General features: G+C 44.3%; 1 protein-coding gene across 1 annotated transcript in view; it reads left to right on the forward strand.

The window, feature by feature from the left end:
• Positions 1-7,113: 7,113 nt before the first annotated feature.
• Positions 7,114-15,092, forward strand: part of LOC126101356 (tachykinin-like peptides receptor 99D) — a 474,069-nt gene continuing 466,090 nt past the window's right edge. The window contains exon 1 of the mRNA XM_049912024.1: positions 7,114-7,181. Coding sequence (XP_049767981.1) covers positions 7,114-7,181 — 68 coding nt within the window. The remainder of the gene's footprint in view (positions 7,182-15,092) is intronic.

The raw sequence follows: 15,092 nt of genomic DNA on the forward strand, positions 1-15,092 counted from the left end.
CGGCCGCGGTGGCCGAGCGGTTGTAGACGCTTCAGTACGGAACCGCGCGACTACTACGGTCGCAGGTTCGAATCCTGCCTCGGGCATGAAAGTGTGTGATGTCCTTAGGTTAGTTAGGTTTAAGTAGTTCTAAGTTCTAGGGGACTGATGACCTCAGATGTTAAGTCTCATAGTGCTCAGAGCCATTTGGACCATTTGAACATATTGTCAATAAACTTCGCGGTTGAGTAATGGCAGAAGATACATAAAAAGTGGGGGACTTTAATGGTTTCAGGACGAATTTTCAGTTTACAAACGCGTGAACAGTTTACTGTTCAAATTCCGATCTTGCTTGCAGCTTCCGTAAATTCTGTCGTACACGAGAATTGGCTGGTACAGTTTTCTTTTATACTGATTCTTCACCACCTTTATAAGCACTTCACCTCTGTGGAAACTGCAAGCACGATGTCACTCCATGATATATGTATTACCGGTTATCTACGATTTAGTGCCATTTTGAAGTGCCTGTTTATACACAGCCGAACCAGGTGCAGCGGATATTACGTAATGAGATCGTGGCTACCTAAAACTATTTAGAAATTATGTCAACCTGATTGTATGAGGGTGTCAAAAAATAACCGGAACTATCTTTTTTTTTGCAGTTAATGCGACTGCACTTTAGATTTATGTTGGCAGTACTGGAGAGGTCTGACCATGAGTAACGTAATACCATACGCGTCAGCCGCCGGGTGGTACGCAGTTGGAGGGAAGCAGGGAAAGTGTAAGGGCATGTTTACTGTACCATCCATGGATCCCAAGTTCCAGCAGCGCGTCAGTTAGATGTTGCGTCCTTCTGGACAAAACTCCATCACAAACATTGGAAATGTTGCAGCAAGCCTACAAAGGCAAGCCATGGGGGAAACAAGTTTCTGAGCAACGTAAGCGATTTAGAGAGAGTAAAAATGACCTTGCGGATACTCCACGCACCAGAAGCCCTCAACTTCGAAGACTGAAAGCAATGTCAACACAATTAATGTCACGTTGCGGCTAGACCGTCGTTTATCATTAACAGAGATTGCAGAGATTACGCGAAATGTTCTAGGATACAGAGAAGTTGCACCAAAATGGGTGCTTCTTGTGATCAGTGACTAACAGAATTCACGCCGTGTGGTGGCGTGTCAGCCATGAAAGGGAAGGCTTCAGCGAGAACCTGACTTTTTTATAACAAAGTTATCACGTGCGATGAATCCTGGTTTCATCATTATGGCTCAGAGGCAAAACAGGACTTTGTTCAATGGAAACACTCTTCAAGTCCAAGACCCCACAATGCCGAAGTTCAACCAAGTGCAGGAAAAGTTATGCATCTTGTCTTCTTTGATAAGCAAGGCATTGTATACATGGTGATGAGAATCGTACTGGTCCTCTTAATCGCTATTGTGACGCATTGAATGGGTTATTAAGGAGGAAAATTGCAAGGAAAAACCACATCTTTCTCATGGATGATGGATTCTTCATCAGGATAATGCAGCAGCTCATCGCGCCATCAAGACTCAAGAAACAATCACTGAATTAGGCACTGAGGTGATGCCACATTCGCCTTATCCAACCGGCGTAGCACCATACGTCTTCCACATATTTCCTGCAGGGAAATAAGAGCCCTCTGGTCGTTATTTTCAGAGTGATCGAGAGCTGAACAATTAAATTTTGAATGTACCTAACAGACTAAAAAAGGGGCTTCAGGGAGTAGTTTGAACATTGGACTGAGCGCTGCAAAAGTTTTATCGTTGTATTGTGTACGAGGGAGATTACTCTGAAGGCCCGTAATGGAATTTGAATAAAATTGAGCAGCATTTTCCAGTAAATAAATATACCGAAGAGCCAAAGAAACTGGTAGCCCTTCCTAATATCGAGTAGAGTCCCAGCGAGCAAGCAGAAGTGTCGCAACACGACCTGGCATAGACTTGACTAATGTCTGAAGTGGTGCTGGAGGGAACTGACACTATGAATCCCACAGGGCTGTCGAGAAATCCGTAAGAGTACGAGGGGGTGGAGATCTCTTCTGAACAGCATGTTGCAAGGCATCCCAGATATGGACTGTGATGTTCACGTCTGGGCAAACTTGTGGACAGGGGAAGTGTTTAAACTCAGACCAGTGTTTCTGGAGACATTCTGTAGTAGTTATGGACTGTGGGGTGTCGCATTGTCCTGCTGGAATTGCCTAAGTCCGCCGCAATGCACAATGGAGTTAAATGGATACAGGTGATCAGAAAAGATGCTTATGTACGTGTCATCTGTCACAGTCGTATCTAGACGTATCACGGGTCCCATATCAATCCGGCTTCACGCGCCCCAGTCCATTACAGAGCCCCCACCATCTTCAACATTCCACTGCTAACATGCATGGACCATGAATTCATGAGGTTGACTCCACACCCGTACACATCTATCCTCTCGAAACAGTTTCAAATGAGACTCGTCCGACCAGGCAACATGTTTCCAGTCATCAACAATCCAATATCGCTGTTGACGGGCCCAGACGAGGCCTAAGGCTTTGTGTCGTGCAGTCATCAAGGCTATACGAGTGGGCCTTCGGCTCCGAAAGCCCATCAGTGATGTTTCGTTATATGGTTCACATGCTGACATTTGTTGATGACCCACTACTGAAAAGTGCAGCAGTCTGCAGAAGGGTTGCACTTCTGTCAAGTTGAAGGATTCTGTTCAGTCGCTGTTGGTCCTGATCTTGCAGGATCTTTTTCCGGCCACAGTGATGTTGGAGATTTGGTGTTCTACCGGATTCCTCATATTCACGGTGCACTCGTGAAATGGTCGTACGGGAAAATCCTCACTTCATTGTTACCTCGGAGATGCTGTGGTCCACCGCTCGTGCTCCGTCTATAACACCATGTGCAAACTCACTTAAATCTTGATAACCTGCCATTGTAGCAGCAGTTACCGATCTAACAACTGCACCAGGCACTTGTCTTATATAGGCGTTGCCAACCGCAGCGCCGTGTTCTGCCGGATTACGTATCTCTGTTTTTGAATACACATGCCTATACCAGTCTCTTTGACGCTTCAGTGTATTTCCGGCTATTTTTTGACACTCCCTTTTATATGAAATGTTATAACTTTATGCCAAATCGTAATTTCAACTTACACACTTGATTTTAGCGAGAACTAGTTTACATACTGGGCTACCGCAGTGCATTTCAGAGGCAGAGAGAGCTTCAGCTTTGCGAGGTTCTTAAAGGCTACCCCACAATCCTCTGAGGTCAGGGATTCCGGGGATAAATGCCGCTCGCTCTTTGGTACAGCATACGTTGAGTTGGTTGTAGTCAGTCTGTGCCCATGTCCTGGGTAGATTGTACATTATTATTAGTTTCTTATTGGTACAATAATTTTTTTGAATCGTCTGTCTTTTGAGTGGTTTGACGCTGCCCATCACGAATTCCTCTCCTGTGCCAACGAAGTTACTCCCTGAAGCCTTAATAGGTGTCCTATCATCTTATCCGTTTCCGTTCCTCTTATCAATGTTTTTCATGTATTCTGTCCTTGCCGACTTTAGGGATAACCTCATCATTCTTTACCTTATCAGTCCACCTAATTTTGAACATTACTCTGTAGCATCACATCTCAACTGTTTCGATTTCCTTCTTTTTCGGTTTTCCCATAGTCTATATCTTACTACGAGACATTCTCAGAAATTTATTTCTCAAGTTAAGGCCTATGTTTCATACCAGTAGACTTCTCTTGGCCAGGAATGCCCTTTTTTGTCAGCGCTGGCCTGCATTTTATGTCATCGCTGTTCCTTCCATCGTGGAATATTTTGCTGCCAGGATAGCAGAATTCCTTGACTTCGTCCCCAAATCTAACGTTAAGTTTCTCACGGTTCTCATTTCTACCGCTTCTCATTACTTTCATTTTTCTTCGATTTACTTACAGTCCAGGAACTGTACTCATTGGACTGTTCATTCCATTCAGCAGAGGCTGCAATTAATCTTCATTTTCAATTAGAGTAGGAATGGCATCGGCGAATCTTACAATTGCTGTCCTTCCACTTTGAATATTAATTCCACTCTTGAAGCTTTCTTTTACTTCGATCATTGTTTCTTCGATGTACAGACTGGAAAGTAGGTTCGAAAGAATACATCCCTGTCCTACACCCGTTTTAATCAGAGCATCGTTTATTACTCGTCTTTCCCTATAGATTACACCTACTTTTCTCAGAACTTCAAATACCTTGCACCATTTTAGAATGTCGAACACTTATTCCAGGTCTACAAATGCTATGAACGAGCTTGATTTTTCATCTGTCTTACTTCTGTTATCGACAGTAACGTCAGAACTGCCTCTCTGGTGCCTTTTCCTTTCCTAAACCTAAACTGGTCGTTCTGGTAAACACGCTGTACGCAGTCTTGTACAAACTGATGTAAGCCATAGGGCGTCGTAAAACCAACTAACATACTATATTTCAGTTACAATCTTTCTAATTTCCGACTGTCGTAACAATTTCTGAAGACGCAATCGGCCGACGTCCATTTTCTCGCGATCGCAAATTCCTGCGAATTCGTCTAGTGGTTCTTTTCTGTGGTATCGTTGCACATTACGCCGGATGGACGTGGCTGTGATTCCGTCTCTCACGGTTGACATGAAACACAAATCATAGTGACAGAAATCGTTCTTATGTTAATAAAGTTGAACCTGTAACTTATGGAAAGAAAACAAATAGAATTAGCTGAACTGTCTGTCTTTTGCCCACTATCTTGCAACGCTTTCAGAAGCTCTGAAAAAGGTAGTTACGCAAATAAGTCTTTTGTAAAACCAGCAAACAGATCTATTCTTAAAATTTCAGCTGAAAAAAAACATGGAAAATATAAAAAGTGTATTAGAATACGTAGAAACACAAACAGGTGAACTAGAGCGAGTCAGTAAATTTAAATATTTTGGAGAAACTGTACACCAGAATGAACTAGAGAAAATTGCAGTAGATGTAAGATTTAATAGAATGGAAGGGGAATAAGCTCTGAGAAAAAAATATCGACAAGAAAAGCATATCTAGACAAACTTATCTTAAACACTATAGCATAGTGTTAAGACCAGAATATTTATGTGCTTGTAAACGTTTAACAAAGAGCTATACACGAAGTAACAGAAGTCATCGAATAGCGATATGCACATGTACACATGCCGATAGTGTCCACAACATATAAAAGGGCTGTCACTTGTAGTCAGGTGATTCATGTAAAAAGGCTTCCGACGTGATTATGGTCGCATGACGGGAATCAACAGTCTTTGAACGCGGAATGGTAGTTGGAGCTACACACATGGGGCATTCCATTTCGGAAGTTGTTATGGAATTCAATATCCCGAGATCCACGATGTTAACAACGTGCCGAAGATATCATATTTCAGGCATTACTTCTCACCACGGCCAACGCAATGGCCAATGGCCTTCAATTAACTGCCGAGAACAGCGGCGTTTGCGTTGAATTGTCAGTGCTAACAGACAAGCGACACGGCGTGAAATAAAATCAGAAATCAATGAGGGACGTGCGACGAACATATGCGTTGGGAAAGTGGGGTGAAATTTTTCGTTAATGGGCTATAGCAGCAAACGACAGACGCGAGAGCCTTTGCTGACAGCCTGACATGGCATGTCGCGCCTCATCTGGTCTCGTGATCCTATTCAGTTGGAGACGACTAGAGAACCGTGACCTTGTCCCCAATTCCCCAATTCAGTTGGTAAGAGTTGTTGGTAGGATTCGAATGTGGCGCAGACCTCACGAAGTTATGAACCCAAGGCACTGTGCAAGTTGTTGGTGGCTCCATAATGGTGTGAGGTGAAATAGACCAGATCCTCTTGTCCAACTGAACCGATCACTGACATTAAATCGTTATGTTCAGCTACTTGGAAATCATTTTAGCCATTCATGTACTTCATGTTCCCAAACAACAAAGGAAGTTTCATGGTTGACAATGTGGCGTATCACCGCGTCACAATTGTTGGCGTTTGGTTTGAAGAACGTTCTGGAGAGTTCATGCGAATGATTTGGCCACCTATGGAACATTTATAGGACATAATCGAGAGGTCATTTCGTGCATAAATCCTGACCGGCAACACTTTCGTAACCAGCCGCTGTGGCCGAGCGGTTCTAGCCGCTTCAGTCCGGAACCGCGCTGCTGCTACGGTTGCAGGTTCGAATGCTGCCTCGGGAATGGATGTGTGGGATGTTCTTAGGTTGATTAGGTTTAATTAGTTCTAAGTCTAGGGGGCTGATGACCTCAGATATTAAGTCCCATAGTGCTCAGAGCCATTTGAACCACTGGAACACTTTCGCAGTTATGGACGGCTCAGTACCTCTGCAGGGGACTTCCAACGACTTGCTGAGTCCATGGTACGTCGAGTTACTGCTCAAAGTTGGGCAAAAGAAACTCCGACACGATATTAGGAGGTATCCCGTGACGTTTGTCATCAAAGTGTAAGCTGGAAAGCACAGAGATTCCCAGAAGATGGGTTTTTAGAAAATAAACATGCAATACATACTATGGATGATGCGGTAGTGAGAAGTAACTAGATCTAGAAAATTACAGAAAAAAATCACAAATAATGGCAAAGCGGAAGATAATCTTCTTTTGACGCCTGTCAGGAAAGAGTGAGAACGGGCTAACGAAACTAATATTCTTCTATATTTGGAGAAACAAATTGGCAAAAGTGTGGATTTCAGAAAGAATGATCGGAAATTACAGAAAGGAACCGTTTTAAAAATAAATTACTGAAGTTAGAAGGGATTCATGGGAAGAGAAATACGAAATTGGGAACAACATCCACAGAGAGAGCAAGAGACCACATGCGAGGTTAGGATTTACTGGAAAAATAGGAAGCAATAGAGCAAGAAGAGACACTGAGGTTGTTACGTGATCCTAGTTGGTCATTATGAAAATAAAAAAGTACAAATAAAAAGTTTCCTTTACTTACCCTGTACGGATGAAGCGGGAAAATATGCCTTACCTTTTAGAGCTCATGATACTATGAACTACATCGCAGTCTGTCTTTCTGGAAAAACCGACGCATCACCACAGCGCCACCGAGTTGCTGACAACATCCTGAGGCTTACCTTACGCGCGCCGGTCAAGATGCGGCGCACAGCGGTCAGTGAAAGGCGAAGGATTTACTCGGACAGCGGCAGTGGCCGAGGGACATCGTTAGTAACCGCGTCCGTTCCTCCGGGATACGGCAGTAATTTCAGACGCTATCGATCCAGTCCATTAGCAGCGCTGCAGCCGCAACATTGCTACTGTGCGACCAACTCCAATCGCCGACAACCACTTTCTTGTATGCTGCTCTACCTGCTTTCAGAGATGATCCAACCCCAACCCCTCCACCCTCCCCCCCCCCCCCCCCCTAGTAGCAACACAGGCGCTACCTGGGAGGCCGCCGGCTCACTGCTCTACCTCTCGGGGGAAAAGTAAGCATCGGCAGTATTTCACTTAGAAATACTTATACTGTCGACAGTTAAATGTGTATTCTACTGGTACTTACAAACCATTCAATATAATACAGGGTTATTACAAATGATTGAAGCGATTTCACAGCTCTACAGTAACTTTATTATTTGAGATATTTTCACAATGCTTTGCACACACATACAAAAACTCAAAAACTTTTTTTAGGCATTCACAAATGTTCGATATGTGCCCCTTTAGTGATTCGGCAGACATCAAGCCGATAATCAAGTTCCTCCCACACTCGGCGCAGCATGTCCCCATCAATGAGTTCGAAAGCATCGTTGATGCGAGCTCGCAGTTCTGGCACGTTTCTTGGTAGAGGAGGTTTAAACACTGAATCTTTCACATAACCCCACAGAAAGAAATGCATGAGGTTGAGTCGGGAGAGCGTGAAGGCCATGACATGAATTGCTGATCATGATCTCCACCACGACCGATCCATCGGTTTTCCAATCTCCTGTTTAAGAAATGACGAACATCATGATGGAAGTGCGGTGGAGCACCATCCTGTTGAAAGATGAAGTCGGCGCTGTCGGTCTCCAGTTGTGGCATGAGCCTATTTTCCAGCATGTCCAGATACACGTGTCCTATAACGTTTTTTTTTCGCAGAAAAAAAAGGGGCCGTAAACTTTATACCGTGAGATTGCACAAAACACGTTAACTTTTGGTGAATTGCGAATTTGCTGCACGAATGCGTGCTGATTCTCTACCGCCCAGATTCGCACATTGTGTCTGTTCCCTTCACCATTAAGAAAAAAGTTGCTTCATCACTGAAAACGCATCCTCTTCCATGAGCTGTTGCAACCGCGCCGAAAATTCAAAGCGTTTGACTTTGTAATCGGGTGTCAGGGCTTGTAGCAATTGTAAACGGTAAGGCTTCTGCTTTAGCCTTTTCCGTAAGATTTTCCAAACCGTCGGCTGTGGTACGTTTAGCTCCCTGCTTGCTTTATTCGTCGACTTCCGCGGGCTACGCGTGAAACTTGCCCGCACGCGTTCAACCGTTTCTTCGCTCACTGCAGGCCGACCCGTTGATTTCCCCTTACAGAGGCATCCAGAAGCTTTAAACTGCGCATACCATCGCCGAATGGAGTTATCAGTTGGTGGATCTTTGTTGAACTTCGTCCTGAAGTGTCGTTGCACTGTTATGACTGACTGATGTGAGTGCATTTCAAGCACGACATACGCTTTCTCGATTCCTGTCGCCATTTTGTCTCACTGCGCTCTCGAGCGCTCTGGCGGCAGAAACCTGAAGTGCGGCTTCAGCCGAACAAAACTTTGTTAGTTTTTCTACGTATCTGTAGTGTGTCGTGACCATATGTCAATGAATGGAGCTACAGTGAATTTATGAAATCGCTTCAATCATTTGTAATAGCCCTGTATATCACTGACTCTAAACTGTAATCATTTTGTGTAATGGCGGCAGAGCTCTGTGTCAGGCGAACAGCTCATAAAAAAATGCATGTTTAACGACAACAGCGAAATAATCAAGCGTGTTACCACGACAAAAAAGGGAAAAAGCACTACATCAAAAACTATGACAAGCTGTAAACTGTGCAGTAGTTCTAAGCCTAACAACATACACAGTAGCGTCGTGTGGGGAAGAAAATAAACGAATAAGCCAACTGAAAACAGCACAAAAAGTGCCCAAAGTGGGTGAAAACAAAACAACAAAAACTGTGTCTTGCATAAGGCGGAATTCCTCTTCAGTTTCTCTGACATTGTGTGTATTTTCCAACATCTGAAAAATACTACAGTCGTAATTCCGCTTTTTGATACGCCACATCTTACATATTACACTCTAAGAGAAAAAAAGGCACACAACGAAGGAATTATCCGAATGAGGCTCAAAACGGTAGATATCAACAACTCTACCACTGAAATGTTCACATTAACTCACTCTCTGCGCCACTTTCCTATTCATAAGGATCCCTACTCGCGTTACGCCATTTTCTGCCGCTTTTGATACTACCGTACACTCATCTGACCAAAAATCCTTGTCTTCTTTCCATTTCATTTCACTGACTCAAAAAAAGTTTCAAATGTGTGTGAAATCTTATGGGACTTAACTGCTAAGGTCATCTGTCCCAAAGCTTACACACTACTTAACCTAAATTATCCTAAGGACAAACACACACACGCACCCATGCCCGAGGGAGGACTCGAACCTCCACCGGGAACAGCCGCATAGTCCATGACTGCAACGCCTTAGACTGCACGGCTATTCACTGACTCCATTTTAACTATATTGCGTCTTTGCATTTCCCCTTTCAGATTTTCTAGCTTCCCTGTCACATCCCAACTTTTGATACTCCAAGCTCCGACATGGAGAACGTTACCCTTTCGTTAGTTATTCAGTCTCTTTCACATAGCCACCTCCCCCTTGACAGTCCCCTCCCAAAGATCGGAATGGGGGACTAGTCCGGAATCTTTTGCGAATGGAAAGATCGTCATGACACTTTTCCAATTACAGACCACATTTTTTGTGTTTAATGGAGTGGTTTCCATTTTCTTCTGCATCCTCATGTTGTTGATCATTGCTAATTGAGCCATGCGCGGCTCGTGTTTGTGCCGTTTATAGCTTGACATCTTGTCTTCGCGGTAGTGCCGTCCCGTTTCTTATTCGATTTGGTTCAAATGGCTCTGAGCACTATAGGACTTAATTTCTGAGGTCATCAGTCCCCTAGAACGTAGAACTACTTAAACCTAATTAACCTAAGGAGATCACACACACCCATGCCCGAGGAAGGATACGAACCTGCGACCGTAGCGGTCACGCGGTTCCAGACTGTAGCGCCCAGAACCGGCCGGCCACTCAGGCCGGCCCCTTATTCGATTTACTAGCATCGCTAAGTTGCTGGCTTTCCTGCCCGTGAGTGGCAGCAGCAGCGATTATCGATAAAAGCACTGTCGTACTATCTTTGGAGCGACCGCTAGTATTTCTGGATCGTCATGTATCGCGAGATGAGTCGGGACGGAGCAGCAGTGACGTCAGCACAGCGGTGACTCGCCCAACCGTTGCCGACACATATGATTTCAGTGAGGACGACCTTGGTTGGTCATTCGGTTGGTCATCTCACTGGACGACGTGTATTTGGCCACCGACCGCTCCTGGGTTCTCCATATGTGTCGACTTGTGATTCGTCCTTGTTCCACAGTTATTTTAATGCTGTCTGTGTGCAGCATGTACAGCATGTAGTCGGTCGGTTGGGACAGAGGAGGGAGAAAGTCTCCGTGGCGCGAGGTCAGGCCGGCACCGCTGGCGGCGTGCATGCGCAGTCGAATTGTGTGAGGTGCTAGCTGTGAGAGCTACAAGTTCGTTGCCCACCGAACATGAGCTCTGAAGTTGAGTGATCAGTTAACCTGTTATGAAGCGTCAACTGCTGTGACATCTCTTCATTCATTGTCAGTTGTAGCTTCCAGGGCCGTTCCGGCTAGCAGCAACTTATGCTGTGTTCGAGTCGGCGAAATTTTGCAGCTGGCTTCCTGTATGGTCTTTAACTGTTAAATAGGTTGTTACTTATCAGTGAAGTGCACCAGCGGTATTTTCTGCCTTGTGGCCGTTAACGCCCCAGTAACCTGCCCTGGTCATTAGTGTAGTTTTCTGGCAGTGTGTTTTTCCTCGCCATGTTGATGCTGTTTGGCGTGGTGTGTAGTTCGATAGCCTTTTAGTTGTTAGTTCATATTTTCTTCTTAGAGTCGTTATTTTGCCTTGGTTATATTTAGACGCCAATTTTGAAGACATAGTGCTGCTGGCTGATACTTTCCGTTGTCGTGCCATTGGTCGGGTGGAAGGGAATTGATTAGGTTGTTGATTGGCCCTTCAGCTGTCCCTGGGTCCGGTTGCCATCCTATTATTTAACTTTACTCTTGGTTACCTGACTCACCTCAACTTATGTTAGAGCTATCTCCTCAGGCCGACCCTTGGAACACTTCTGAGCACCACTGTTCTGTTGGTTTTAGATTGTGATTTTCATTTTAGTCTTAAGTACTGTGCAAGGCCTTCAGTCGTCTATTAATTTAGTTTGTTTTAATTTTAAAAGAAGGCCTTCAGCGGACTTGAATTAAAATGTGAAGACAGATTTGTATAAAAACTAAATTTGGAAAGTTTGTTCTATCTGAAATTCTTGTTGTCCAGACCTTAGGCCCTGAGTTGTTCAATATCCAGTGTGTGGCCTTCAGCCGAGCTTTTACGTGAAATATTTTTAAGATAAGGCCTACTGCTGTCTTAAATTAAAATTTTGATATTCATTTGTTTAAAAAGAATTTTTTTTCAATTACTCTATCTGAAATCCTTGTTATCCAGGCCCTAAGCCTTGAGTTGTTCAATGTCTTGTGTGTGGTCTTCAGCTAAGTATTTACGTGAAATATTTTTAATTAAGGCCTTCAGCTGTGAGTTTTCTTTACAGCAATTTTTTTATAACTTGTGTTCAGGTCTTCAGCCGTTCTTGTTTTGTTGTGGTTCTGGGCCTTCAGCTCAGGACGTATCTCAAGTTTTCTCAACTAGGCCTTCAGCTATATTGTTTTATTTTGATCCTTTTAAGTCAATGTTTAATTAAGTGGTTCTTAGGAATACAAAAGTTTGTGTGTTTTGTGTAACTGAGAGTAACTGATTACGGCCCCATCCACAACCATACCCTGATCCACTCTATCCTGCGAAACCAGATTTCACTAATTCTTTCTCATTATTCTGCCTTCAGTGGCAGTTTACCACCTCTGTCTGATCCTTCGCCCTCTTTGACAAAGCCGTTGGCACATTGAGGTGGCTTCTTATGGCGGAAGTCTTCGGCCGCCATTGCTGATGTCTTTTAATCAAAATTTAAACCGTGGCTGGGTTCGATCCTGCGACCGACGAGAACCTTCTCTCCAATGTAGACCACAATAGCTCAATAATATTGAAATCTGGTGACTATGGTGGCCAGGCAGGATGCGACAATTCATCCTTGTGCTCTAAAAACCAGTGCTGGATGATGATAGATGTGTGAAGTGGAGCCTGTCATCTTGGAACACATAATTGCCACTGGAGAACACACTTTGTATCACGGGCTGCACCTCATCATCCAAACTGGTCGCATCATCCTTGTCAGTAACGCAGCGTTGCAGAGTATACATGTGTCCCATGGAATACCTCGTTGTAGCTGCCCCAATAGTCACCGAACTCTCGCCAAATTTCACTCTCAGGTCGTAAACTCGCCCAGACGCTCGGAGCAGTATGCAGCAAAACTCATCCGACCAAGTGACAATCATCCATTGCGCAATAGTTCAGTTTTTATGGCTTCGCAGCATGTTCTCCTGCTACGGGCATTTACATCACTAATGTGTCGTTCTAGAATTCCGGCTCCCACTATAATTCCATGTTTTTGCAGACCTGTTCGTGTTGTTTTGGTGCTGACAGCGTTCGTGAGTGCGAAATTCGGTTCTGTAGTGAGTTTCGCAGCTGTCGTCCTCACCTTTTGCACCACAGTCCTCTTCCGTCGCGATCACTCAACACACACTTCAGACCGCATTGGAACTTAGCCCGGATGATGTTTTTCCTCTATCGTGACTGCTGTATAAATGTTCGATACGGTACCTGTTGAAACACCAAACACGTCGGCCACATTGGTTATGGAAGCACCTACCGTACCAGCACCAACAATATTCCCACGTACGAAGTTACTTAGCTCCGACATAATGCGCTCACAACTGCACAGAACATTGTTCCTACCACTATTGAAACTTTCAACGTATTAAGGACGTTGGTCAGGTGCCGTTCGTGATCAAATACAAAAACGCAACCTGCGAGCTTGACTAGCACGTGCATTTTTCATGTTCAAGCACGTATTTCGTGCTGTGTTTCCATAGTTTTGTAGAACTCCGTATATAAAATAATGTTTGAGTGATCAAAGTTTATAACATCTATTAATTATTAAATTCGTTAATCTAATTTTGTTGGACGTTATCTCCGCTCGTTGTATGAAAGTAAAATCTCGTTGTCCGCAGCTCGTGTCGTGCGGTAGCGTTCTCGCTTCCCGCGCCCGGGTTCCCGGGTTCGATTTCCGGCGGGGTCAGGGATTTTCTCTGCATCGTGATGACTGGGTGTGGTGTGATGTCCTTAGATTAGTTAGGTTTAAGTAGTTCTAAGTTCTAGGGTACTGATGACCATAGATGTTAAGTCCCATAGTGCTCAGAGCCTTTTGAACATTTTGAACATAAAATCTCTGAGGCGACGGAAGTCATGGGATAGTGATATGCATCTATGCAGATGACGGTAGTATCGCGTACACAAGATGTACAAGTGCAATACATTGTCGGAGCTGTCATTTGTACTCAGGTGATTCACGTGAAACGTTACCGACGTGATTATGGCCGCACGACGCGAATTGAAATCGGTGTCTCTGTTGCATATGTTGTTGTTGTTGTTGTTGTTGTTGTTGTGGTGGTGGTGGTCTTCAGTCCAGAGACTGGTTTGATGCAACTCTCCATGCTACTGTATCCTATGCAAGCTTCTTCATCTCCGAGTAACTACTGCAACCTACATCCCGAATCTGCTTAATGTATTCATCTCTTGGTCTCCCTCTACGATTTTCAACCCCCACGCCACGCGGGATTAGCCGAACGGTCTTGGGCGCTGCAGTCATGGACTGTGCGGCTGGTCCCGGCGGAGGTTCGAGTCCTCCCTCGGGCATGGGTGTGTGTGTTTGTCCTTAGTATAATTTAGGTTAAGTATTGTGTAAGCTTAGGAAATGATGACCTTGGCAGTTGAGTCCCATAAGATTTCACACACATTTGAACATCTTTTTTCACCCTCCACTTTCCCTCTAATACTAAATTGGTGATCCCTTGATGCCTCAGAACGTGTGCTACCATCCGGTTCCTTCTTCTAGTCAATTTGTGCCACAAATTCCCCATTCTCCAATTCTGTTCAGCACCTCCTCATTAATTACGTGATCTAACCATCTAATCTTCAGCATTCTTCTGTAACACCACATTTCGAATGCTGTAAGTAAAATAACAGGTATAAAAATATGAGTTGGTATTGCTGCGTAGGGACTCCGCGGTTACTGATTTCTACGGGTCCTGCGTCTTCTCAAACCCGCTCTGCCTACGTTGACGTTAACGTGATCAATAATAAAGTGTGTTTCCAAAAAATTATATCTTCTATCTGAACAAAGATATAAAAGAGGAGTAAACATTAACTTACGGATCGAAACTGAAAGTTTACTACAACGGCGCCAGTTTTGCCGATTCATGTGGCTTCCCGTAGGATCTCTATTCTGCAACTAGCCTGCTCGCTTGTCCATTGCAACAAAAGGCGTTTGCGTTTCCCGATTCTTCTCCTACTTCTTCTTCTGCATCTTCTTCTTGCGTTTTATCTTTGGCTGGAGCCGCTTTTCCTCCCTCGGTCGCAATCTTCTTCTGTCTTGACTTTCCTCAACGTTCATATTCCTTGTTGGCATTGCTTCCTCCACATCACTTTGCCAGTTGCGTCATAGCCGACCCACTTCCTTCCACTGGGATGGTATCCATCGTAATATAATACTTGGTATCTTGCCTTCATTCATCCTATTCACATGACCAAACCATATCAGCTGTCTTTCTTGGATTATGTCACAGATATTCCAATTCAT

The sequence above is a fragment of the Schistocerca cancellata genome, chromosome 9, assembly GCF_023864275.1.
Source record: "Schistocerca cancellata isolate TAMUIC-IGC-003103 chromosome 9, iqSchCanc2.1, whole genome shotgun sequence".
NCBI lineage: Eukaryota > Metazoa > Arthropoda > Insecta > Orthoptera > Acrididae > Schistocerca > Schistocerca cancellata.